This window comes from Pleurodeles waltl, chromosome 3_1, assembly GCF_031143425.1.
Source record: "Pleurodeles waltl isolate 20211129_DDA chromosome 3_1, aPleWal1.hap1.20221129, whole genome shotgun sequence".
Taxonomy (NCBI): domain Eukaryota; kingdom Metazoa; phylum Chordata; class Amphibia; order Caudata; family Salamandridae; genus Pleurodeles; species Pleurodeles waltl.
In genome coordinates, this window is record NC_090440.1 from 1,304,241,036 (window position 1) to 1,304,267,924 (window position 26,889).

At 42.7% G+C, this 26,889-nt stretch overlaps 1 protein-coding gene across 1 annotated transcript in view; it reads right to left on the minus strand.

Moving 5' to 3' along the window:
- LOC138283574 (CD63 antigen-like) overlaps nucleotides 1–26,521 on the minus strand; it is a 45,773-nt gene extending 19,252 nt beyond the window's left edge. Inside the window, exons 1-3 of the mRNA XM_069221512.1 lie at nucleotides 26,393–26,521; nucleotides 18,817–19,005; nucleotides 15,102–15,176 (exon numbers count right to left, since the gene is read on the minus strand). Coding sequence (XP_069077613.1) covers nucleotides 15,102–15,176; nucleotides 18,817–19,005; nucleotides 26,393–26,521 — 393 coding nt within the window. The remainder of the gene's footprint in view (nucleotides 1–15,101; nucleotides 15,177–18,816; nucleotides 19,006–26,392) is intronic.
- Nucleotides 26,522–26,889: the final 368 nt, after the last annotated feature.

Below are 26,889 nucleotides of genomic sequence, written 5' to 3' on the forward strand. Positions count from 1 at the left end.
TTATAATAAAAAGTTGCTTTAAAATAGAAAGTAATTTGTAAATGTATACTTACACTCATGTGAAGAAGTTGTCAATAAGCTCTTGAAGCAAGTCTATTCCTTCCTCCTCACCACTATAGTCTTCAATTGGCACTACAACACCCTTGCCTGGTGGCTCATCATAGTTTCCTTCCTCTTCAATGTATGGGATGTTCTGTCGCAGTGCTATGTTATGTAACATGCCATAATCACTGCGCCCACCTCTTTGGGTAAGCAGAGGGCTCCATCAGTCTTACCCAGACATCAAAATCTGGCCTTTAGGAGCACACCCCACTGGCCTCTGTGTTCTTCCATTGGCCTTATTGAAGCAGACTAACCCTGGCATTGTTGGATTCCTCAACAGCACTAACCACCACCGTTGGTTAGGGTACGCTGAGCCTCCTGTTTGAAGAAAATAGAATAGGAGGCAAAAATGAAATGTTGATCATTAAACCTGAATTTAAGAAAAGATTATATTGACAGTCTGTACTTACCAACAAGCCAGGCCCTCTCAGGTCCAAGTTGTGACATTTGCAGAGCTATATCACTGTTCCAGAATACAAAAAAAAATAAAAAAATTAATCATGTGTTGATCTTGGAAAATGCGCAAACGCTAGTGATGTACAAATCATGTAAGCATGCAACTTGCACATTGAACAGAAGTTTTTTCAACTGCTTCTCTGTTGTGTGGCGGCACCAAGGCAATATGTGCCATCAATTGCTCCAGTCACATGTGATAGGTGAACCCAAAGCATAAAAATCTCCCTTCACATTGCCAAAAATCCTCATTTGTGGGGAAACTGTATGAAGCCATTGATGTGTCTCATCGTTGAAGTATTGCTTGCAGCACATCACTGAAAGTTGGTTGGGACATTTCCTCCCCCAAGATACTGTAACAGTGTATTGGAATGACCCAGTCCAAAAATGAAGTACTGCTATTATATTCACTATTGGTGTTATTGATGTGGGATTCATATTGTGAGGCAGAAGATGTGGCTCCAGCTGATGACAAATCAACAATAGTTTGCCTATTTAATCGGATTGATTCTTTAGATAATATCCCATTCTTCCATGGTGACAAGGTGTGGAAACAGCCTCGTGACTTGAGGCAGTAATCTTCTCACTCTCCCTGGGTTCCTAGGTCTGCATTTAAAAGGTGAAAATTGCTTACATTTTAGAAGACATCTTTTTTAAATAAAATACAAAATGTAGGTTTCAAAGAGTGTTTTTTAAAAATATTTGACACACCATTTGGGATTATATTTTTTTACACGTCTATTTTTGATTTTTTTTAAAGAATATGTAAAGAGATTTCAAAAATATTCAGCCATAATAAAATTATTTATTTACCTAAAATTCCATCAACGGAAGTATAAAAAAACTGCGCAAATATCACATTTTACCACAGTAACACACTACATTTTTGGAATAACAAAAAGTATATTTATAAAAAAAAAGCCACCATTTTGAGTGGTGGTGACGCACTTAACATTCACAACTACACTATTTAACAATCTAAAATGGCAGACTCCTGACCTCACAGTCAGGACATTTGCAAGTAAAGAGAAGTTGACCATGTTGTGGGTGTGAAACTTCATGGCTGACAAGGCTAAAGTGTATGAAAGCAATGTATGAACACCAATGGATGTGTATTTCCATTGACAGTCTCACTCATCGTATACATGTACACAGCATAAACAACAAAAAAAAAAAACACTTGCTTCCTAGCAGTGCCAATGCCAACACCACCTCAACTTTGCTGCTGTTAAATGCCTCTGACAGCTACAATGCCTGGTAAGTCAGGAGACAGGGCCCCAAAGTTGTTCCCAGACGAGCTGGAGATGAGGTCCTGTCACTGTACAGTGAGCTGTATGGCTCACCAGAGGAACAGGTACATGTTTAAAATGGCTAATTATGAGTAACTTTTATTTATTTATTTACATACAGGCAGAATGTAAAGTTTAGTTCCTGAATGAAGTGTAGCGATTGAAGTTTGTCTGTTTTTAATTAGATAGGAAATCATGGAGTGTATTTTTAAACACATTTTATATATACAACGCCACAACATTAATATGTGCTGTGAAGTTATATATTTTATAGTGTGTATTTCAATATATATTTTTGTAGCTTTAAAAAATATTTTTGATTTCCCAACAAATACAATGTTGATTCAAACACAAACATATATTTATAATATAATGAATGAGCATTTTGACAGACATAACAGATAAAAAATATAAAAAAATTGACAAATGACAGTTTAGATGTCACTGGCCTGGATTTTTAAAATGCAGACATAAGAGATAAGGTTACACCACATTTTACTACTACTTTTTTTAATTGGTAACATTGAAATAACATTTTAAAAAGAAAGAGAAAAAAAAACTATGCTGTTTTATTGTTTAAGAAATGTGACTGATCTCAAAAATGTGTTACATCAAAATCCCAAAAAGATGTCACTCAAATGTTTTGTTCTTTCCTTTTTTGTATCTGTGTAGGTAAACTCCCATCAGAAGGAGATCTCTAAGGCCATCGGAATATGGTGCGGACCCTGGGGGTCCACAAGTGGCAAACCATCCACTGCCAGAAGCGATGTGAAAACCTAAAACGCTGGACCAAAAAGTCAGCGGAAGTCCAGCTCAGCCAGTCCTCCCAACATACCAAGCTTGTGTACCGCACCCTGCCACACCTCCTCCCTAAATAGCTCACATTCTTGGGGTGGCCTATCCTCACCTTGATTAGCAGTTGAAGGACAGACCGCAATATGAAGGGGGGTACTTTCGATTTTTCATGCTAAATAACTAATTTTGATAACAGCAACACAATTTGGCTTTAACATTAAGGGTGACATGTGACCAACACACAAGTGTTCTTGAAGGTATACATTTTCCAGAAGGTGTATTATGTTAAAAAAGTTGAAAAGAAGTTAATAAGGATATCATTATATTTTTGATCACCTATAAATGACTGTTTTAAGCAAAAACATGTCTGCTTAAAATAAATGTAACAATTTTATTTCATTTTATAAGGCACAGTTGTACCAAACAAGGCAAAGGTTTTTTGTGTCAGGTGTGATATTTCGCCACAGTTGTGAAGGTTATGTTCCCTAAATTACAAGTGACAAAGCATAAAATGCATTCATGATACAGTGGATGTGTCCGAATTCACTTCACAATTGTGAATTAGTATTTTGAACAATCAATATTAAACATGTGAGCCAAAATGACCAAATACATCAGACGAAATAGTAAAAAAAATTGAATATATTAAAAATGTTAATAAAAAATAAAAACATTTATGTTGAATATGGCAATTTGGCATGAGGTATTATTTATTCACAAATGTGCATTTAGAAAAATGTATTCTAGAAGCATTACTTTTAAAAAGAAAAAAATAGAAATGTGAACACATTTGTGACAGGGTGGCATATGCAAAAACTCATTAATGTCCTTTGTTACATCCAGATTAAAAAAAAAAACAAGAAAAAAAACAAAAAAAACAAAAAAAAAAAAACACCAACAACAACAACAAGATTCCTTAAAGGTACTTTTGCACATGGCAAGGTCTGTTAATCAAAACATTTTGTCTTATCTATTCCAGGGGCAATGTTTTATTATGCACTTGGAATTTGATGAAGGGAAATTCCATCAAATATATATTGGAATATCCAGTCTTCAAAAATCAAAATAAGTCACAAAAACGTGCTCATTTAAAATATTTTAAATGCATCAAAGATAAAACTTTAAAAACTATGGTTTTTTTAAATTATTTTTTATTTCATATGAATCAATGTGAGTTATGTTTAACTGTAATGTTGTACCAATATTTGAATAACCTGAAAGCCAGAATATTATTTTTACATTTTGACATTGTTAAAAATATAGTTAAATTGAAAATGGGAAGCAGCTGGCCACTTTGTATCAGGTGAAGAAACATAGGACACCGATGGACACAGTGGCATGGAGGGTGAGGGGACTGAAATGGAGGCTGTAATATCAGAGGCCTCCGCAAGTGACCAGTGTCTATTGGTGGTGGACCCTACTGAAGCTGTTGATGCCTTATCCTTGTCCACCACCCAGAAACACATCTCCACTCTTCCTCCTGCTCCCCCTCCAGATGGCCAAACCCAGACTCCTAAAAGTGCTGGGGTCTCTTTTGCCACAGGAACCCCACCCCCCTGTTACCCCTTGTAGGAGCCTGGCCTGGGTTGTAGTGGGTACCTAAGGTACGTAGATCTTATACCAGGTCCAGTTATCCCATATTAGTGAAATGTAGGCACTGTCTAGCAGCTTAGGCTGTCTAGAGGTAGCTGTAGCAGAGCAGCCAAGGCTGAACTAGGAGAAATGCAAAGCTCTTGCAATACCACTATAGTCACACAGTACTTATATACAATAAAAGACAATACTCTGTGTAATCAAAAATAAAGGTGCTTTATTTTGGTGACACAAGGCCAAGAATATCTTCGAGGTAATACTCCTTCTGGATGTAAGTATTATACACAATATATACACCAACCAAAATCAGGTAAGTAAACAATCCTAGAATAGTGCAAACAGTGAAAAACACAATAGATTGCAATGGGCCTAGGGGCAACACAAACCTTATACTAAAATAGTGGAATGTGAAAGTCGGATTCCCCCCTAGGCATATGTAGTGTGTAGAGGGCCACAGAGTGTTTAAAAAAAAAACAACAAAAAAAAACACCACCGGTAAGTGAAGTACCCCATCCCAGAGCCCAGGAAAACAGGAGTAAAGTACAGCAAGTTTCCTCAGAACACACTACAAGTTGTAATGAAGGATTATGCAAGAACCAAGCAAGACTGCAAGCAACCAACAATGGATTCCTGGACCTGAAGACCTGTGGAGAGAGGAGACCAAATCCAGAAGTCGATGAAGAGTCCAAGAAGAACAGGAGCCCCTGCCCACCTGGAAGAAAGTGCAAAAGTGGATTCTCCAGTTGGAAGAAAAGTACAGAAATCCACCAAAGAAGATAGCTGCGGGTTCCTGCTTGGTGCAAGAGATGTCCCACGTCGAGTCATTGGATGCCGCCAACAAGCCTTGGTTCACACAAGAATGTGTTTTGCGTCAAAGAGGAGCTGCCCGAACCCAGGAGGGACCTGGGGGTATCAAGTCATATTGAGAAGACAGAGGGGCTCTCAGCATTTCAGAGAGCCCTCCGAAAACCAGGTAGCACCCACGGGAGTCCCAAGACACAGGGATAAAGGAGTTGCAAAGTGTGGTTATCGCAGCAATACACAGAAGGATCCCACGCAGCCAGAGAACAGCTCAGAGCTGTGCGTCACAGGATAGAGTGCTAGGGACCTGGGCCATGCTGTGCACAAAGAACTTTTGGAAGAAATGCACAGAAGCCCAAGGAGCTGCAGAGGACACAATGCACAGGGGTACTGTCTGGCACAGGGAAGCAAGCTCTTACCTCCACCAAATTAGGACAGGTGGACCTTTGGACAGTCACTATCACTTCAGTCTACCACCTGTGTTCTAGGGATCACGCTCGTCGACAGGAGAGGAGTTCCAGAGTACCGGGCGTGTCATAGAGAGGTGCCTGCTGAAGCAGGGAAGTGACTCAGTCACTCCACAGGAGATTCCTTCGGTTCTTCTGGTGCAGGGTGAAGACAGGCAGTCATGAGAGCATGCACAACCTGGAAACTGTTGCAGTTGCAGGTCACAGTAGCCTTCCTGGATACTTTATTGCAGTTACAGCGGTTCCTGGAGCAGTCTGCGGTTGATCCCATGGTCAGAAGCTGAAGCAGAGGATGCAGAGGAGTCCTGGGGGAGTCTTGCAAACCAAATCTGAGGGAACATCCAGAGGAGAGACCCTAAATATCCCTGAGAGGGGTGATTGGCTACCTACCAAGTTATGCACCTATCAGGAGGGTTCTGACATCACCTGCTGGCACTGGCCACTCAGATGCTCCCAGAGGGTCCCCACACCTTGGAATCCAAGATGGCCAATGCCAGGGACACTCTAGAGCGGCTCTGGGCCCCACCCCTGGGGTGGTGATGGACAGGGGAGTGGTCACTCCCCTTTCCTTTGTCGCGTCAGAGCAGGGACTGGGGGGGTCCCTGAACCAGTGTGGACTGGATTATGCAAAGAGGGCTCAGTTTGTGCCCTTCAAAGCATTTCCAGAGGCTCTGGGAGGTTACCCCTGGATACCCCTCCCATGCCTGTAACACCTATTTCCAATGGGAGAGGGTGTAACACCCCTCTCCTAAAGGAAATGCATTGTTCTGCCTTCCTGGGTTGAGCTGCTCAATCCCCAGGAGGGCAGAAACCTGTCTGAGAAGGCAGCAGTGGAAACCTCAGAGAGCTGGTTTGGCAGTACGGGGGGTCCATAGTGGAGCCCCCAGGGTGCACGGAATTGGCCCCCCAATACCAGATTTGGATTGGGGGTTCAATTTCACCTTCTTAGACACCTCGCATGGCCATATTCAGAGTTACCATTGTGAGGCTACATATATGTATTGACATATGTAGTGCCGCTTATAATGGTGTCCCCGCACTCACAAAGTCCGGGGAATTGGCCCGGGACACTGTGGGGGTACCTTTGCTAGCACAAGGGTGCCCTCACACAGTAACTTTGCACCTAGCCTTCAGTAACTAAAGGTTAGACATATAGATGACTTATAAGTTACCTGGTGCAGTGAAAATGGCTGTGAAATAGTCTGTGCACTATTTCACTCAGGCTGCACTGGCAGTCCCGAAGGAGTGTTTCTATGAGCTCCTTATAGGTGGCCAAGGAAATTCTGCAGCCCATAAGGATCTCCTGGAACCCCAATGCCCTGTGCATCTAGGTACCATATACTATGGACTTATAAGGGGGGACCAATGTGCCAATTAGAATTGGTAGATGAAGTCACTAAACTATAGTGACAAATTTGGTACACAGAGAGAGCATAAGCACTGGAGTTCTGGTTAGCAGGACTCCAGTGACAGTCAAGCATACTGACAACACATATAGGCCACAAACTGAGCACTAGGGACCTGGCTAGCAGGATCCCAGTGAGACAGTAAAAACCACACTGACTTACAGGTAGAAACTGGGGGTAACATGCCAAGAAATATGGTACTTTCCTACACCCCTGCAGCACATAGTGAGGAGGCAACTTACCTCTTACGCAGCATCTCTGTAGGCCAGGCTGCGATAGTGAATGTCATCCAGGGGCTAAGCTGCCAAATGAAACAAATGGTTGAATTTCCAGATGCCATTCACAGTTCAATGGCTGGCATGTAGAGAGCGCCCTCAAAAATAGCCTCCTCACTCACCCCAGCCTCTCATTCTGCCCACTCTCCCGCCTTACCTCAGGTTCCTTCCGCATTCTAAATCCTAGCTCCCACACCAATCCCAAGCACACTCACATCTTTGCAGGCACCCACTCCAGCAGACAAGTAGCTCAATCACATGTAAACAAACATACAACAACTCAAACACACAAATATACTGTTAGAAATGGGGTCTCTGGTTGGCAGTGGTTTGCACCTGGTCCAAGTAGGGACCCTCACTCTAGTCAGGATAAGGGAGCCACACAGCTAAGATAAACCCTTCTCATCCCATTGGTAGCTTGGCACAAGCAGTCCGGCTTATCTCAGAGGCATGTGTAAAGTATTTGTATGAACACACACAAACAGTAACCGTTAAAACACTACAAAAGGACTTCACACCACTTTAGAAAAATAACCAATATTTATCTGAAGACCAAATTTACAAACATCCAACATACGCAAGCAAAGATATAACTTTTGAAAAGCTGCAAAGTGTCTTAATCCAGGCGAATCAATGTTTGCCGCTTTTTAACACAGTACCTGGGAAGTGCCAAAGACAACGCAGGGCACAGAAGAGGTGAGGCATCGGAAAACAAAGTGATGCATCGGTTCATTAATGCACAGGACTGGTGATGTGTCGATTCTGTCCTCGCAGAAGAGGTGATGCTTCGGTTCTTTATTAGCAGGAGAGGTGATGCATCTGTTTCCGGTCACGCAGCCTCTGTTACTTGCTGCAGTGGAGAGTTAATGCGAAAATTATGCCCAGGGACAATGCCTGGGAAAATCCAGATGCACAGGAGTGATAGAGCCATAGTGGAACAGGCGCTGCATTGGTACTACAGGCGCCGCATCAATCCTTCCACCGCAAGGCAGGATCTGCGTCGATTCTTCAGCCGTGGCGAGCCAATGAGCAGACTTTCTTCCTCAGGAAACCACTTCCCACTTAATTTGGCACCACTTGGCAAGTCAGGACTCATCAGAAGTGTCCAGGCACTGGCAGATGAAGTCTGATGTCCCTGAGACTTCTTAACAGGAGGTATGCTCAGTCCAAGCCCTTTGAGAACCTTTGGAAGTAGGATGTAGAAAACAAAGTATAGTCTGTTCACTCCCAGGACAGAAGCAGAAAGCAGCAGCCGCACAACAAAGCAACAGACAGAGTGGCATTCCCTCCTAAGCATCCAGCTGTTCTTCCTGGCAGAATGTCATCAGTCCAGAAGGATTCTAACACTGTGGAGTCAGAGGTCCAGTACTTATACCTATTTCTGTCATCGAAGTAAGCAAACTTCAGAGAGATGTCCTTGTAGAGCACAAGACCCTGCCTTTCCCTGGGATAACCCCCAGACACACTACAGGGGGTTGGGGACTGCTTTGTGAGGACAGGCACAGCCCTAGTCAGGTCCAAGTGTCAGCTCCTCCCACCACTCTAGCTCAGGAAGACCCATCAGGGAATGCAGGGCACACCCCTGCTCCTTGTGTGACAGACTAAAGTGAATTCCCAAACAGCCCAACTGTCATCCTGACCCAGATGTGTATTCTAAGGACAGGCAGAGGCACAGAATGGTTAAGCAAGAAAATGGCCACTTTCTAAAAGTGGCATTTTCAAACGTACAATTCAAAAACCAACCTCATTAAAGCTTATATTTTAAAATTAGAAGTTCAGAGACCCCAACCTCCAAATCTCTATCTGCTCCCAATGGAAAAATTACACTTAAGATATTTCAAGGCAATCCCCATATTATCCTATGGGACAGATTGCCTTGCAATAGTAAAAAAAAAAAGATATATCAATTTAGCAATATTTCACTATCAGGACATGTAAAACACCCCAGTACATGGCCTACCTTTTATAAACACAGCACCCTGCCCATGAGGCTGCCTTGGGCCTACTTTAGGGATGCCTTACATGTAGTAAAAGGGAGGTTTTGGGCCTAGCAAGTGGATACACTTGCCGGGTCGAAGAGGCAGTTTAAAAATGCCCACACAGACACTGCAGTGGCAGGTCTGAGACATGTTTACAGGGCTCCTCATGTGGGTGTCACAATCAGTTTTGCAGGCCTGCTAGTAGCATTTGATTTACAGGTCCTGGGCACAAATAGTGCCCTGTAATAGGGGCTTACTGGTAAATCAAATGTGCCAAGCATGGAAAAGCCAATAACACAAATTTTACACAGGAAGCACTTGCACTTTAGATTTGGTCAGCAGTGGTAAAGTGCCCAGAGTAACAAACATTCAAAACATGGGAAGCAGAGGCACAAAAAAAAAAGACAGGGGACACCATGCCAAGGATATCAGGTGTAAAGCCAAGGATGCCAGGTCTAACACAGAGTACGCCTTGCAGTATTATAGTATACACCGGACTGTGCAATGTTTGGAAAACAAATGCAGCATTGACTAAGTAACACATTGTCAGATCTTCTGCTTCCCACAAAATGGTTCTTCTGGCTCTTAACACTTAAGAAATGACACATTTTCATGTGGAATAAGGCTATACCTTAACTGGTAGCCCATCAGAATCTCAGAATGGCTCTTAAAATGCAAAGCAATCTTGACTACCCAGGAAGAACAGCCTTTTCTTCTAGATGCACCATGTCTAGTAAGAGAAGCTGTTGAGAGAGTGCAATTTTAAAGAGTTGAGTTCAGTGTTATCCCCTTTAACAAGTCTACTGGAGGAATCAACCCATCGCTGAGTTTTTAAAATGCACACTCACCCGTGCAGCTATATTTATGTCATTTTAGTGAAGGATTGGAGAAGGCCTCCAATAAGCACCCCCAGGATATATTCAGTTACATGCTGGCTTTTAGGAACCAGACTGCCCGCTTCAGGAAGCTCGCTCAAGAGAACCTGGAAGCAAGCCAGAGTTATGAACCCGTGGTATGGCCAGAATGCCACTAAGGCCTGAGTTTCAGCCTAGCCAGAAAGTGTGGGTAATGGCCCCAGTGGAGCCTCGCACTGAAAGATAAGTGGCCTGGGCCTTTTAAGATGGTGGAGCGCAAGAGTGATGTCACCTATCTGGTGAGCTTGCAGAATCCAAGGAACCCTTTAAGGGTCCTGCACATGAACCGTCTCAAGCCTCACTTTGAGACATCTCAGTGGACCATGCTCCTAGCAACAGATGAGGGTGGAGGAAGAGAGTGAGACGCTTCCTGACCTCCTGTCTTCCCAGAAGGATGGGTCCACAGAGGGTGTGAGCCTCTCCCACTCACTGACCTCAGAGCAACAGAGGAACTGTCGCCAGGTGCTGGGATAGTTTGCCTCCTTGTTCTCCTTGACCCCAGGGGTCACTCATCTGTGCACCAATGATGTGGACACTGGGGACAGTCCACCTGTGAAGCATAAAATTTACAGGGTGACTGACAGAGCCAGCATTAAGCATGAGTTATCCAAAATATTAGCTCTTGAGGTTGAGTTTTCCAGTAGCCCTGTGGTTTTAGTCCCAAAAGCTGCTGCTCCTGGTGCCACTCCAGAACTCAGGTTCTGTGTGGATTACCGGGGACTCAATGCAGTCATGAATACTGATGCGTACCCCCATCCCCCAAGCTGATGAGCTCATTGATCGGTTAGGGGCTGCCAAATATCTAAGTACTTTTGATAGGACCTGTGGATATTGGCAGATTGCTCTGACTGCGGGGGTTAAGGTGAGGTGTGTGTTTTCTACTCCAGATGGGCACCACCAGTTTAGGGTGATGCCCTTTGGGCTGATAAATGCCCCTGCCACCTTTCAGAGGCTGGTTAACCAAGTGTTGGCTGGATTGAAGAATTTCAGTGCAGCCTATCCAGATGACACGTTTGTGTTCAGCTCCACTTGGGAGGAACACTTGCAGCACCTCTATTAAGGGGTAGAGGCCCAGCAGATGGCAGGCTTCACTCTGAAGGCTAGCAAGTGCCAAGTAGGGCAGGGTTCTGTTGTCTTTTTGGGACACCAGGTGGGCAGTTGCAAGGTGAGACCTCTATGCTCCCTTAACTGAGTTAACTTCCAAGCAACATGAAAGAAAGTGATGTGGACTGAGGATTGTCAAACAGCTTTTGATGCCCTGAAGGTAGGCATGTGCATGGCACCCATGCTGAAGGCACCTGACTTCTCTAAGGAATGTGTCATGCAGACTGATTCTTCAGAGCATGGTGTGGGAGCAGTACTAGCACAGCTAAATGAAGAGGGCCTAGACCAGCCTTTAGCCTTCATTAGTAGGAGGTTACTTCCCCAGGAACATAGGTGGAGTGCAATTGAGGGTGAAGCTTTTGCTGTGGCCTTAGTGCTGAAGAAGCTAAGGCCATACTTTTTTGGGACTCACTTCTGGGTTCACACAGACCACAGGCCCCTCAGATGGCTAATTCAGATGAGGGGTGAGAACCCAAACCTGTTGAGGTGGTCTATCTTCCTACAGAGAATGGATTTTACAGAAGAACATTGCCCTGGAACAGAACATGCCAATGCTGATGGTTTGTCCAGAGTATTCTGCCTTAGTGATGAAAACTCCCATGAGGTTGGGTAATTCTCTCAACTTTCGGCTGGGGGGGGATGGGGGCAGGTGTTAGACCTGGCATCCTTGGCGTGGTCTCCCTGTCTTTTTTGCCTCTGCTGCCCATGTTTTGACTGTGTGCTGGAATCTGTTTTTGCTGGTTTTGTTACTCTGGGCACTTTACCACTGCTGACCAGTGCTACAGTGCAAGTGCTTCCTGTGCAAAATGTATGCGTTATTGGCTTTTACATGATTGGCACAACTGATTTACTAGTGAGTCCCTAGTTATGTGCCCTAGAGGTGCCCAGGGCCAGTAAACCAAATGCTACTAGCGGGCCTTCAGCACTGGTTGTGCAACCCACAGGGGTAGCACTGAAAACATGGCTTAGACCTGCCACTGCAGAGTGTGTGTGTGTGCAGTTTTTAAACTGTCAATTCAGCTTGGCAAGCGTACCCATTTTCCAAGCCTAAACCTTCCCTTTTTATACATGTAAGGCATCCCTAAGGTAGGCCCTAGGTAGCCCCATGGGCAGGATGCACTGTATGTTAAAGTTGGGACATGTACTGATGTGTTTTACATGTCTTAACAGTGAAATACTGCCAAATTCAGTTTTTACTGTTGCAAGGCCTACCTCTCTCAGATTAACATGAGGGCAGCCTTTAAATATCTTTTAAGTGTAGTTTCTGAACTCACAATTTAAAAATACATCTTTTGGTAAAGTTGGTTTTTAGATTGTCAGTTTGAAAATGGCACTTTTAGAAAGTGGGCATTTTCTTGCTTAAACTATTTTGTGACTCTGCCTGCTTGAGTATTCCCTGTCTGGGTCTGACAGTCGGGCTGTTTGCGAATCCCTCTAGACCAGACGTCTTCAAACTGGGGGGCGGGCCCCCTTTGGGGGGCCACAAGTGATCCCAGGGGGGGCGCCAAACTCCGGCCAAAAGAAATATTATATAGATAACATGCCTTTGTTTTAAGCAAAAGCATGTTATTGCAGTTTTAAAAAGGTAACAATACTTAACTGCAATGTTTAAGTAGGTTTAGACCTATTTAAACATTGCCATCTTTCTAAAATAAATGTGAAAAATTCTGAGGGGGGGCCCAATGATTTTTATTTTTCAATTGGGGGGGCGCGGCATTAAAAAGTTTGAAGACCACTGATCTAGACAGTGACACAAATCCTGTCTAGAGGGGCCATCTGGGCTACAGAGGAGGGAGGAGTGGTCACTTACGCCTATGCCTGCCATCACACAATGTAGTCTCCAACTCCCTGGTGTGAGTCTGGAGCCAGGCTTGGGCAAGGCAAGATCTTGTGAACAACAGACTTTCCTTTGAAGTTTGCCTACTTAAAAGGCATGAAGGGGTATAAGTAATGGACCCAAACCCCCAGATTTTCAGATTACTTCTGAACCCAAGAGGAACCTCTGCCAAGAAGAAGAGCTGGAGGAGGAGTATTGCCCGGGTGAGTGTGCTTTGCTGGGTTAGCCTGCAGTTGCTACTTTTGCCTGAAAGCAGACAAAGACTGGATTTTGTGGTAAATTCCTGCTTGTGAAGTGTCTCCAAAAGCTTAGACTGAGCTTGCCTCCTGTTTTGAAGTCTCAGGGCCATCAAAGACTTCCTCTGGCAGCATCTGGACGCTCTGCTGAGGCTCCTGCCCTGCCAAGTGGTGCCCCATCCTGTCCCTAGGCCCTTGAACAGTGAAGCTGGTAGAAAAAAGGACTGAAATCCTTGCACAGGAAGTCATGCAGGGAACATTTAGACACCACCTGCAATGCGGAGGTAAAAATGACAGAACCCCTTGTAGCACATTTTTTCAATCACTGTGCAGCTGGTTTTCACACGCATCATCGCTGGAGGTCAGAATCATCGTGAACCTGCCCGGATCTGAGGTGCCCCATCCGGAAATCAATGCATCACTCTCTTGCGGGAGAGAAAAGTGACATATCGCCTACCCAACTGGCAAAGAAAGAACGCACGGCCTGACTTGCGAGTAAGAAGTCAATGCATTGCCGACTTTTCCAACACTTGCTCGCCTGTGCAGCTTTATTTTTGACGCGAACCAGGTACTTTGTGTAACAACGCTGCCATTGTTTTCTATGGAGTAAGACTCTTTTTACTTTAAAAATTCATAACTTGACTTGTGTATCTATGATCTTTGTCATTTTGTTCCTGTGCGATTTAGATAAATATTGGCTATTTTCCTACACTGGTGTGGTGTCCATTTTGTAGTATTTAAACTGTATTCCAGTGTGCGTTTTGGTGCAAATACTTTACATATTGCCTTTGAGACAAACCTGACTGCTTGTGCCAAGGTACCAAGGGGGCGAGCAGGGGTTAATGTAAGTGTGTATCTGCCGTGCCCTGACTAGAGTGAGTCCTGCTTGGACAGAGTGCAAACTTACTGCCAACCACAGACCCAAGGATTAAATTCTGAGACCAGCAGTCCATTCCTAATTTCAACACCAATCCTTCAACTCAGTGAGCCAATCCAACAGTCTCACTACTAATCCTACAGACCCAGCAACCTTCCCTCGGCGACAGGCATGGCTATCACAAAGGTAGGAGTCACACAGTGGTGTATGTAAAAAGAAAAGAATGAGGCAATCGAATTTATCGTCCAGCATCCTAAATTCTAGACACAGTAGTGGATTGTGGTAATATTGTAAAAAGAATTTAAGATATCGAACCACAACAAATCCCTTGACATGTTTCAGTTTAGGAACCATGCCTTGCCTTTCACACAGGCTAAACTGGGAGGTAAAGACAGCCTTAGAAACCTTTCTAATATCAGCACCATATGGCACAAAAACTGAGTAAACAGGCCTGCTGCTTCTGCAAATTGGGAAGATTTTCCCACACTCCTCGCAGAGTATTATTGTTTAAAATGTGGCCACAATTATTTATTTTACTGCACCATTTTCCAGATATATTTGATAAAAGGAACATTATTCATCTGTAGCAGTAATTATGGTGCAGCCTGAAATAGGACACCAAGCCAGGGCAGTAAACAGTCAGCTGCGCAGAACACAACAGCGGTAGCTTAAGTAATATTATTGAAAAATTAAGAGTCTAGAAAACTTTCTACAGGAAGATCAAGAATGCTTGTGATCCTAATCCAGGCACACAAGCGAAACACCAAACAGTCTCCCACTGACCTAAAAAAAGCAAGATCGTTCTACAGTCATACAACTGGTACATATTGAACCTTTACCGTAGAGTGAATTAACAATCATTTCTTTCTCCCTCCCTCTAGGTTCACCACTCATGAAATTGTAGCCATCTCACCCAGAAAAGTGCACAATGACAGTTTAAAAAAACAAAAAATACATGGCATAATGTACTTACCTTATCTCTTAAAACAAAGGCTGATAAACCAACAAGAATTTCAGTCAAGAAAACAATGGCCAGCATCACAGTGAACTAGTATAAAGAAACAAAATTAATTTCTGGTAATAGTTAAAAACATTAATACTTGATAAAGACAACAGTAAAGCAAAAAAATGCAAGATAAACCTAAGCAACATTTAATCATTCTTTAGCTCTAAAGTCACATCAGCCAATTTCTACTTAATATTGGGAGCGAACTGCTACATGTAGAATAACAAGCTAATTTGGATCAGCATTTTATTTTTTTAATACTGAAACTATCTAATAGGGCACACCTGTACCATAAGGCATTTGCTTGTTTTAAATATAATTTTAAATGATTTAGGATTTTGGAGTATGTATAAAATCATGTCTACAGTTTTGTTATTGGTCATTGTTTTTGCTATGACAAAGCACAATTTCCTCATATGGAGGTTATGAGGAAAGTGGTTTATTATATGGTGTGGTTGTGAAATTTCAGCTCATTCCTGGGGTACTGTGGCTTCGAGCTTTTAGGCTCGAACAAAAGAACAAATGGAATGCATTTAAAAGTACCAAAAAGGTGGCATAGAATATTAAAAACGAATTTATTAAAATAGTTATTTTCTTAATTTTTAGACACTAAACTTAACAAAATCCACTTGAGGATTTCATAGTATAAATTAAGCAAACTAAAGCAATGCTTTTAACTCAAAATGCTAATGAACATTGGCAACTAAGTTGGTTAGCGGTTACTTTGAAAGTTTTGTAAAAATGTGTTCAACTACTCCAGCTCGCCTTGGGTGACCAACTCCGATAGGTAGCAAGTCTGGGGTGGCCAATATTGCTTAGTAGGACAGTTATCTTGCAGCCAAAGCCATCTCCAGGCCAATTCCAAGGTCTGTGGGTAAGCCACCATAGTCAAGTGGTCCTGATCAAAAGGATGCGGAGGGTGCTGATCTGGTTGACGGGGTTTTGTGGGGCACTCCTTGGTCCACAAACATGGTGGAGTGACTGTGGCCAAAGAGGGCGATGTCCCTCAAATTCCAGTGAATTCCATCCAAAAGCCACTTGCCACTAGTCTGCTGGTCTCCTGTCACAGGAGACCAGCGATTCCCTTGACTGTGGCTAGTGTCCATCTTCTGTGACCAAACTGCACTTTGATGACTTTCCTGGGTCCAGCAGACTCTGGTGCAATTTTTGAGTGTTTGAGCTTGCAGAGTCCTCTTTTGGTGGCCTGAGAGCAGCAGGTGCAATACGGTCTTTGGTGCAGCCTCCATTTGACAGTTCTGGGAAACAGCAAGGAACTGCTTAGGTCCTCTTTCCAGGACAGACATGATCAGAGGACTGGGTTCCAGGGGTACCACTTTCATGCCCACAACTAGCCCTTGTGGGATGCATCAACTACCCAATCGGCTACGAGGTCCCCTTCTGCCTCATGACAACTTCCTGCAGTGTGAGGCATCTACCCATCCCAAAGTGCAATATTCTGCCCACTCCCAAGATGGCAGAACCCTTCTCTCGGTATCTGGAGCTTGATAGCCCACCCTAGAGGTATGGTTAGGTGAGGGCTCCATGTCTAGAGGAAAACTGATTTGGCAACTTTTTTTCCTCTGCCCCCAATGCTAACCTGCCTACCAGAACAAAAAAAGTTCAGTCCCTCGTGTGTCTCCACCATATGCCCTTCAATGGCAGCTTCCCTTTTGATGCTTGCCTTTTGAGCTCACATCCAGTGCAGTTTCCTGCAAGGGAGAAATGACACCTCTTCAGATGGCAGGCCTCTATTGTGTCCTTTCCTGGAGTTGGCGACACCTCTTCCCAAGAGGACAAGAGGCTGCCTCATGGTCAGCAACTGTAAATGGCCACTGTAAACCAGGGGCAACAGAGTGGCAACTTTGTAAAGGTTTCTTATACTCAAAAGAAATATTAAATTTGACTTGGGCCTCAAAGTCGCATTTTATGTAACAATTCTTTTGATACCTATAAGTACCAACTTTAGTAATCCCAATGCGACGTTAGCACAGCTGAGTTGTCTGTGTTTAACCCTGTACTTACCAAGAGGTATACTAGTCTTTACAGTATAATCAATTTGGTTTTTATTTTTAGTATTAGGACATAAAACTAAAAATCATACTTTTTAATATAGAGCATCCGACTTTAGGGCTCAACAGGCCTACCGTAGGGGTAACATATTAAAAGGGAAGGTCTGGACTGTCATTAGTTTAAACTGCAAGTTAGTAGTTTAAACCTGATCCACTAGTGTGCAATGGCAGGTAGGGAGACGGGTTTCTTTGGCACACTCAGGGTGGAACAATAAGTGTTGCAGCCCATGAGGGATAATAACTGAGAGGCACTGGATACTCCAGGTACCATATACGAGGGATGAGTAAGTAAATTAACTTAGGCCCATCCAGGTAAAATGTAAATATTGCAGCAGTGATGGGATACATAAGCTGATAAAGTCCAGCATTCCTTAGTATCTTATTCCAGTGGTGTGCTAGTCTGCTTTTAACACAACATGTGATTTATATTATTTCACATGAGGGAATACTTTGTGTACAATGCCTTCATTGGAGTGGTTAGAGTACAAAATCTAATTTTCGAAATACAAATAGCATTTTCCATCCAGAGAGTAATCTGTTATTTTTACCCCACAAAAATAACATGGTCCTGTTATCTCATTCTCCAGGTACTGCAATATTAGGTTATTTCCTTCAACAATGCATTTTTAATTATTTTTATCATTAAGGGAAAGGCACTAACTCAATGTGCATTAAATCTTATTTTTATTCATTTGAACCAAATAATTTGTAATAGCAGTATTCATTTGTGGCGAGATCCACCACTGAGATGAATCTGACTGCAACAGGCTTATTACTATTGCAAGGTACAACTACATCAATGCTGCTACATATAAGTTTTTTCTGTATTTAGTTTCTGCCTCAACCACACCACAATCAGTGTACAACATCTACATATTTGAAATAAAGAATTTTGGATAAATGTATATCTATTATATAACCTATGTCTAAAAGTAATCAAAATCCTTAATTCCTAGTAAAGTTAATTACATGAATTTGTCCTAACCTATCTCTAATACTACCCATAGCCCCTCCATTAAGTTAAATGTAATTAGTTATATTTAACATTATTCTTATACCAACAATATCTACAACACATTACTTGGCATTGATTTTTTTTATCCCAATCATATTAGAAACCCCAAATCTTATCTTAAATAATTTTTTCTTACTGTGACCAACACGCTAGCCAGTTTTCTAATTTTAATAGAATTTTAATTATCCTTAACCCAACCCAAATGCTGTAACCCAATTTAAAATTGTTAAACATTATACATTTGTTTACCTCATCCGTCTTAATGTTATTAAAGTATTTCAACTCAAATTGCCCTAAAAAATGATAGTTTTACCCATCCAAGTCAATAGTAATCTCCATTATGGCTGCTAATGTAGTTGTTACATTGATGTAGGGGCATCGATGTAGTGGTTGGGGGGGGGGGGGGGGGCGGAATTTACCTTTAAAATGGGCAAAAGCAAGTTGCAGTACGCCCTTAGAAAGGACATTTTCATTTAATTCTGGATGACTCTCTATATACTCCAAGTCAGAAATTGGAATTTACAAATTGAAGCGCAAAATAATAAAGACATGTACGACTCACTTCATTATAGCAGAAGAAAACAAATATTGACCTTACCGCCCGTATCATTCCTTGATGTTCTTTGAAAATGGCCACTGCTCCGAAAGTTGACATCGTGAAAATCAGGAAGCCCACAGCAGAGAGGGCCAGAGGGGCCCCTGACCACCCATCATCCATGACTATATTAATATCGAATAGTTTAATTTGGCTGACCACTCCTAGACCCATCAACACAATGCCAGTCACCTAGATCACATGATACAAGTTGAATATAATTAAGAGCAAAACATGTAAAGTAAATCTTTGTAGACAATCTTCCAGTTAGAAAAACATTAGCGTTAAGCAGCCACTGCATGAATCATTTAAGAGAATACATATTATTGATCATTTATTCAGGTGAAAATACACCCAAAACCTAAAAATAGGGCAGGGCAAAACACTTTTAGGAGTGGCTCAAAACTGTGGTGCAGATGGAGAATCTAGTGTGGCCTTTTACCATACCGTTTTCTATTGTACATTCCTAAATAATGGGCAATGTTAAACACAACAGGAAGCTAAATTTCACAAATAATTAAAAATAATTCACTTGAGGATTCAGCTTAAAGTCACTCCAACACCCCAAAAGAAAACTTAGTCCATCAAGTCACAGTTCTTGCTCTCAATTTCCGTTAAATAGAAATAGCACCAAACCTCACTCCATGGCAGGATGATTCCCATGCGCTCAATGCCACTTGTCCAGTAACTCATCTACACCATTCACCACACACGCCTCATTCTGCCTTACATGCATGCTACTCAACACCAGATCTCTCTGCAAAAACACCACCAACGTGTGGGACCTCATCGACATGCAATCCCGACATTGTTTTTCTCACAGAAATTTTACTCAAGCCCTCATCCACCTCAGCCATCACCATGGCACCCTGTCGGGCTACAGAAAGACTGGCAGGACAAGTCCCACAATGCCAGAGGTGGCCTCACCATCATCCAAAGAGAGGCAATCATCTGCACCACCTCTACTGACAAACACATGGCATTCATGGAGCACATCCACTTCTGACTACAAGTCAGTACAGCACCACCACCAAAGGCACCCATGCCTACTGACCTCTATGACCGTGCACACCACCTTCAGCAACCTTTTCACCAACTTCATTGCCTCCAACACCATCTGCTTCAAAAACTTCTTATTGCTCGGTGACCTCAACTTTCACCTCGACAACCCAACAGACCCCAACTCCACTACCCTTCTAGAGCGCCGACATCGTACTCCTCGAACTCACCCAATGCATCCAAGGCCAGACAACACAGACCACACCCTCGACCCGATCTTTACAGCTAGCAACAAAGCTACCTTCAGCCACCTCAACCCAGCTCACCTGGACTGACAGCTCCACTCTACACTTTCACATCAACACACCCCTTTCCACAATATCAAAGCAAGACACCAACTTCAGACGCAGCTAGAAAAAGATAAAGGAAGCAAACTGGACTCTCACCCTCGGACCCAACCAACCTGCTCATCCACACTTACAAAGCAGCCACAACGCCAGACCTGCCTATCTCATCCACTGTCTTTTCTTCTACTATCCAGACAACGCTACTTAGCCTCTCTTCCTCACACGTATCCCTCATTTGCAGAAGCAAAACAGGAGGCCAATTCTTTTCCTACATCATCGCCAAGACCTGGAATGACTGTCCCCAATGCATCAGGACCTCCACCTCTCTACTCCACTTCTGAAAGAAACTGACATGCTGTTCAACTAGGAGTTCCACTGGGCCTACACCACTGCTGTAGCACCTGATCCTCATGGATGATAAGTTGCGCTCTACAAATTCACTTAACACAACAACAACTATGTGGTGAAGCTTGGTGAAGGTGATTGGTCGAAGCCTGTACTGTGGTTGGCATACTTTAACCATAGATCAAGTGTCTGCTTGCAATAAAATGAAAGGATGGTGTAATAGTGAGGAGTTGGTGATAAAGGGGCCCAGATCTCAAAATAGTTGGTCTTGAGCGGTTCACTTTTTAACCCCCTTTCTAAACCCCTAGATGGAATAAAGTATGGCTGGTGAGCTGAAGGACTGAAATTTCCCAAGACAAATGATCTGGTGTAAGATGTCATCATGTACTTCTTCAATAGGGTGGTCCAACATCTAGATGGACTGGGTCCATGCAAAATAACTTTTAGAGTCATTGTATGCAAACCTATTTTATGTGAAGATCTTGAAATTGTGATATGAATCACACCATCTTAGAAAGATGTTCATCACCTGTTCATGGAGGACTAGACTTACCACCTTAGAGCGAAAAGCACTTGATGGCTTGGTGCAGACTGAGCCCAGCCTCTCTCACTATGATGTTCCAGGGTCCAAGTATCTTGATCTTTCTTTTGCTTGTCCCTTGAGGTGGGCATGCTGTGCCGTCACTCCTATGGACTTGAAGGTTTCTTCAGAAGTCCATGTCTTTAGAGTTATTTTTCTCACACAGCCTCTTCACAAGCATGCTGCAGTAGAATATGTACTGTGGAGCGGACTAAAGTGAACTGCACTTACTGGTAAAAGGCAAGCAGCAGCACCTTTGCTCCAAAGGACCTTTACCTTTATTCAGACTCCTCCTTGGATCTTTTCTTGCTCGACTGCTTGCAAGAGTCCTTCACCCAGCCAGATTACTCAGCAGCAACTCCAAATACTTAGTTGCATCATAATCTAAACTCATGGCTACGGGAGAACCAGCTATATAGAAATGCCTAGTATGAGCCACCAGATAACATTTGTATTGCTTTGCAGTGTTCAAATGAGGTAACGTGGCATGTGAACAATAGGGTCTCGGTTTTCTTTGCCCTATGTTACCATGGTTAGAATCCTAATCCAATGAGGTAGAAGCGCAAATGCAATGATTTACAGACTGAACTCAACTGCAAAGTTAGATGGTTGAATGTTCACTTGAATCTTAAAACAAATTATTTGGAGAAAAGATGTTAACACCACAGAATCAGGCCATCGAGATCAGTCTTTGGTAGCCAATCACTCTAAAAGTGATGTTGCAAACAGAGTCTAGCTATAGAGGACACAATTCTCACATTTGAAATGAAGTTGAGAATGTCTAGACAGAACATGTGTCTTAACTCTTTTGAAAATGTTCTGAAAACTATGCAAATAGTTACCTAATAAATGGCGATTCAAAAAGCTTAAGTTAATACAAAAAAACATACTACTCAATGGTAACAGTACAGCTAAAGAAACCGGGCCTCTAGTCATGCAAACTATTAATTATTGGCAAAGCTTGGAACATACAGATCAGAAGGTACAGGGGTGCGGTGTTTGACAAACAAGAGGGCTACTTAAACACAGAGTTAGACACTTAAGCACTTAAACTCTGCTGGGAATCCTTCAACATCTCGCCAACATTGAGGGCCTCTGCAGCAGTGTTCACTTCTGGAAATTCTCCAGAACTCTGGTGCTACTATCTGACCTGGTAAGCAGGCCCTGACCAAATGCAGTAATGCAGTTTCATGAACTGCAGTCTTTTGACCTTCTGGCTGCTAATTCCAAGTGTGAACCACATAGGTGAGGGCTGATCTTCAGCAGGGGCGTGTTTGGCCACATTTCTGATTGCTGCTGTGACCGCAGAACTTCTGTGACCCTGTGCACCATTTGCAGCTATCTTGAATCCCTTGATTTGAGGGGTGGCCAACATGCCGACTCTTGTCATCTCTAGCCTGTGTGTACTGATTGGCACCCCCTCCATTGAATGCATCCTCTCCCAGTTCTCAGTGGTGGGCTACTGCTCTCCTCAAATAGGATGCAGCTGGTTATCTGGCACCCCAACTGTGTTGGTGGGACCAGGGCAGACTGCAATTTCTGATGCACCCAGGGAGCCGGACCATACACACTAGCACTAAGGCGGGCACCCTGATTTAGCAGCTGTGAACCTGTGATATGGTCTCTTCTCCCACAAGACGAGAATTGGGACATCCATGGGACCACAAAATCATAAGCTATGCTGTGTATGAAAAAGATTCTTGCTGCGAGGAAAGCCAATACTAAAGACCTTGAAACACGCTCCAGGTGCAGCATCTTAATGATATGAGGAAAGGTGAGCAATTCATTGAGAATCTGTTGTCAGAACCATACAGCACGTTGAAGTTTCCTGAACTTCCAGTTGCAGAACGTGTGCATTACTGACTCCCACACCACAGCATCTAAAGCCATCATTGCTCAGTTTATATTTACAGCAATCGAGGCAGTGCTACATCTGGTTAAGAAACTAAGACAAATGTGAATACCTGAACACTTCCTACTCTTTTCCCCGACTTCATATCTGTGGTATAATATGCAAGACGCGCCTTCCTTGCGGTGAATAGATGACTCAACACAATGGATATCAAATATTCTATCGCCAGTTAGATTTTCAATACAACACAGAAAATCAGCTTCGGGAGACGCCACCACCTACATTGCAGTGAGGGGTGGTGAAAGGAGAGGACCTACCCATTTTCTCCTGTTCCCAAATAACATCTTAAGGAGGACCACGACCTCACCAGTAATAAGAGCAGACAGAGCACAGTGGTCTTCCTGTAGGTGGATGCTCACTCACTTACTTGGGGAGGTGAGACACAACTGGCTTAATACCACCCACTTTTAATTTCATCTTCTGGTTATCTTGTGTTATTTTGGGCTCCCATTCTTTACCACACCAGCCACTGGTAGATGATTAGAGCTACACCATAGCTCTTGTGTTTATCACTTTAGTTATCTTTTGACATGCTCTATTTTGAATATGGATGAGCATTGTTCACTGATTTTTTTTTTGTCATTTGTGTGGGCGAAGGGTTGGTGTGGGGTGAATCCAGTCTTTTGATAGTCCATTAAAACCAGATGCTTAGCACACTTCCCCATTATCATCCCATGGTCTCCACAATCCGATTTCATTAATTTACTGAGTTGACCTTAACTAGCCTCACAAAATAAATCGGTCCAAACCCAGAAGATCCTGGAATATCAGTGGCCCCTATTATCTCATAAAAGCCAGATTAGTTTTGGTATATCTTGCCTGTCACCAGCACTCGTCTTTTAGGCATGTGGTTAGCTGTTAGGAGCTTAAACTATTTTCATACATTCTTTGTCGGGATGAGAATCTTTTTTTAACGATTCTCCAGCATTTTATCTTGCAAGCTCATACATTTTCCGGAAATTGATGCCATCTAAAAAATTCGTAACATGTTTTGTACACATGATTAATAGTATAGCATTCCTCTGAATGTAAGGTTTATGCCAATATAAAAATATAAATAATTGAAATACAAAGAAAAAGGTGCCTCCACACCCCTAGGGAATTCTAGGCAGAGATTTATTTTGTCAAACATTTTAGTGTGGGTTGATCAGGCAAAGCCATTGCTACTTTTTCTGAAGTCGCAGTATACTGTTATTATAGGTCCCATTCCATTGGTAAAATGTGACTTGTTAAGTTATTTACTGAATTGACACACATTAACTATCGCATCACTTCTGCCTTTTATTAGGATTTTGTTATCTTGGCTGGTCCTCAAAGTAAGCATGTTCATTCTAGTGGTAACATGAGAACAAACTCTTTGAAAGGAAGCAGGTCCTTAAGAAGAGTCCAGATCATACGTGTCTCTTAATGGGATCATCTAAAACATCATGGAAAAGCGTTGTTTGACTGGTCACAGAATCAAGGGGACTGCATCTGACCATGCTTTTCAAAGGACCGTCTGTACTGTCAGACGTTAGTGAAAGGTCCTCCGTGTCACCCAGTACGTGGGGTCACTCAAGTGCAATGAGACTTCTGTAGCGGAAAACAGCCTCACACTATGACAGAGAAGCTGTTTCCCCATCTGCGTGGTCGTGCTGCAGTGAAGACGACTACTTGGAGGACTACCAAAACCTTCACAACACATGCTGCATCATCGATTTCAGTCAAATTTCGAAAAAATTGGCTGAAGGTCTGAATGATCACAACTTGTATTCATGGAGTGAACATTCACCCAGAAGACATCTTGTCTCGGAGTAGCATGTTTATTAGTACTCATTTTTATCAACTAAACAATGATAAAAGGCTGTGTGGACCCACTGGAAATTGAAACTGGGACCATAAAAATGTTTAAAGACCAGACCTGCCGTGACCGAGCTGCTAGAAGAACACAGCAAGTTAGGCCAGCGAGAAATATGTTGTAGACTAAACAGCAGTTTGAAATGTATTCGGTGCAATGGATGCTGTACATAGTGGAGGCCATGACACTGAGGTTTCATGATCTGCCCATTTGGTAACTGACACAAAGAGTGTGTTTGTTAATAAGGTCTTTAGCCAGGAGGAGTTTTTCAAGCAGACTATTGGCTGTGTAATGAGTATGCAAACTGATGAGTCCGAGAGTCCTGATGATCCTCCTGTGAGAGTGAAACACGTTTGGTGGTTTAAATGAGAATGAACTGAATAAAGAAGAGCAAATTTAATCTATTACAAAGTTTGGAGATTTTCTATTTGGCAGCATGACTTTGGTGCTGGAACAATTTTCACATGGGGATGCTGCCACTAGTGTTACATCACTGAAATCATAGGGATTGTGAAAAATCCAAAAGTTGCAGAAAGAACAAATAAAGCAAATGAGCCAACTTGTAACAACTTGTGGTATTGCACTGCTATTTTCTGCCCACTCATTTTCCATTGAAATAGCAACACAATATGAACTGATATTCAATTTTACTGTTAAAAATATATGGCGCACAAAAGATGTGTGAAAACTGGTTTCAGCAAGTGTCTAGCTTTGTTTCAATCTGGTTAAAAACTCTGCATGACACTTCTAATAGCAAAAATGTGCTTTACTTGTGCCCACCTAACTACTGATATACCCTGAAATATTTGTTCAGTTAATTTACAGGTATTTAAATGTTATGCGTTAGAAGAAAAAAAAATCTACAGCCTTTCCTTTTAATTTCCCTGTCAGATAGTTCAATTTGCAAAGTCCTCTAATTTAGAAGTCAGAGAATGAAAAGTAAATACCAATCTCCACGATAAAAGACTAATTGGCAATTTGTCAGAAGACATAGCCACTCGTTTGACCTCTGTCTCTGAAGGTGCAGGGCATGGGGCATGAGGAAAACGAAGATTAAAGGAATCTTTATTGCTCATTCACCTTCCGAACTTCAGCATGATTGTCCATAGGGTGGTGCAGCCCCCTTTCCCCCACACAACACCCCTACTTCCAGCGCCTAAACAGCATGGTTAAGTTAGCACCAAGATAACTGAAAGGACGAGTAGCGCGACGCTTTCATACACACCATATAACCAAGCTGGGTGGGACAATATAACCGTTTAACACTGCTCTGCTTTGAAATATATCAGTAGCAGTCACCCGCCACTTCAAAAATATTTAAAAAAAAACATTCAGCGCCAGCGTAAGCGATCACATTTTAAACTGTTTATTTTTTAGAGGGAGGAGAAGGCGATAAGCTGGGAAATTCCGCTACTTTCCTCTTTTGAGCATCCGCTTAATTCGCAAACAATGCTATATTCTACCATTAGCTGATGCATGCCCAAAATGCAAATTAACTTTCGACAAAATCATCTAGCACAACGTGAAAAAACGTATTAAAATGTTAGAGACACCCTCACCAAGTAGAACAAGGTGACAAGCAACAAGCCAACTTTAGTGGCAAGCAGCCTGCCCTTTGATACCATTGCGTTAGTTTGCTCCTGGATCCGGTTAACGTTTACTGCATCTGAACTTGTTCCTTTAAGCATCGAGAAGGAAAACAGACTTCCCCTCCTCCCTTTTATAGATTTTGGATGGCATATAAACACAGATGTAATCCCACCTGGTACATTGGATTTTTTCATTTAAGGTGCGCCTTTGGTTGCTCAACTAGGACATGCCATCAAATTAACTTAAAAGTGAAGTAAATGTTTTTCCAGGCCAATATCATGTTCTTTTCGGCCCTGTCTCACAGCTACTAAGAGCCTCCATTCGTTAAGTGCACGGTCAGCTTTTTAGCCAATAGCAGGTAGCTTTCTCGGACTTTTAGTTTTACGTTTAACTCTGAAAATGAACATAAGCTCAAAACCCTTATATGAAATGGCCGAGAGCAGGCAGGTTTCCGAGGTCCCTCCCA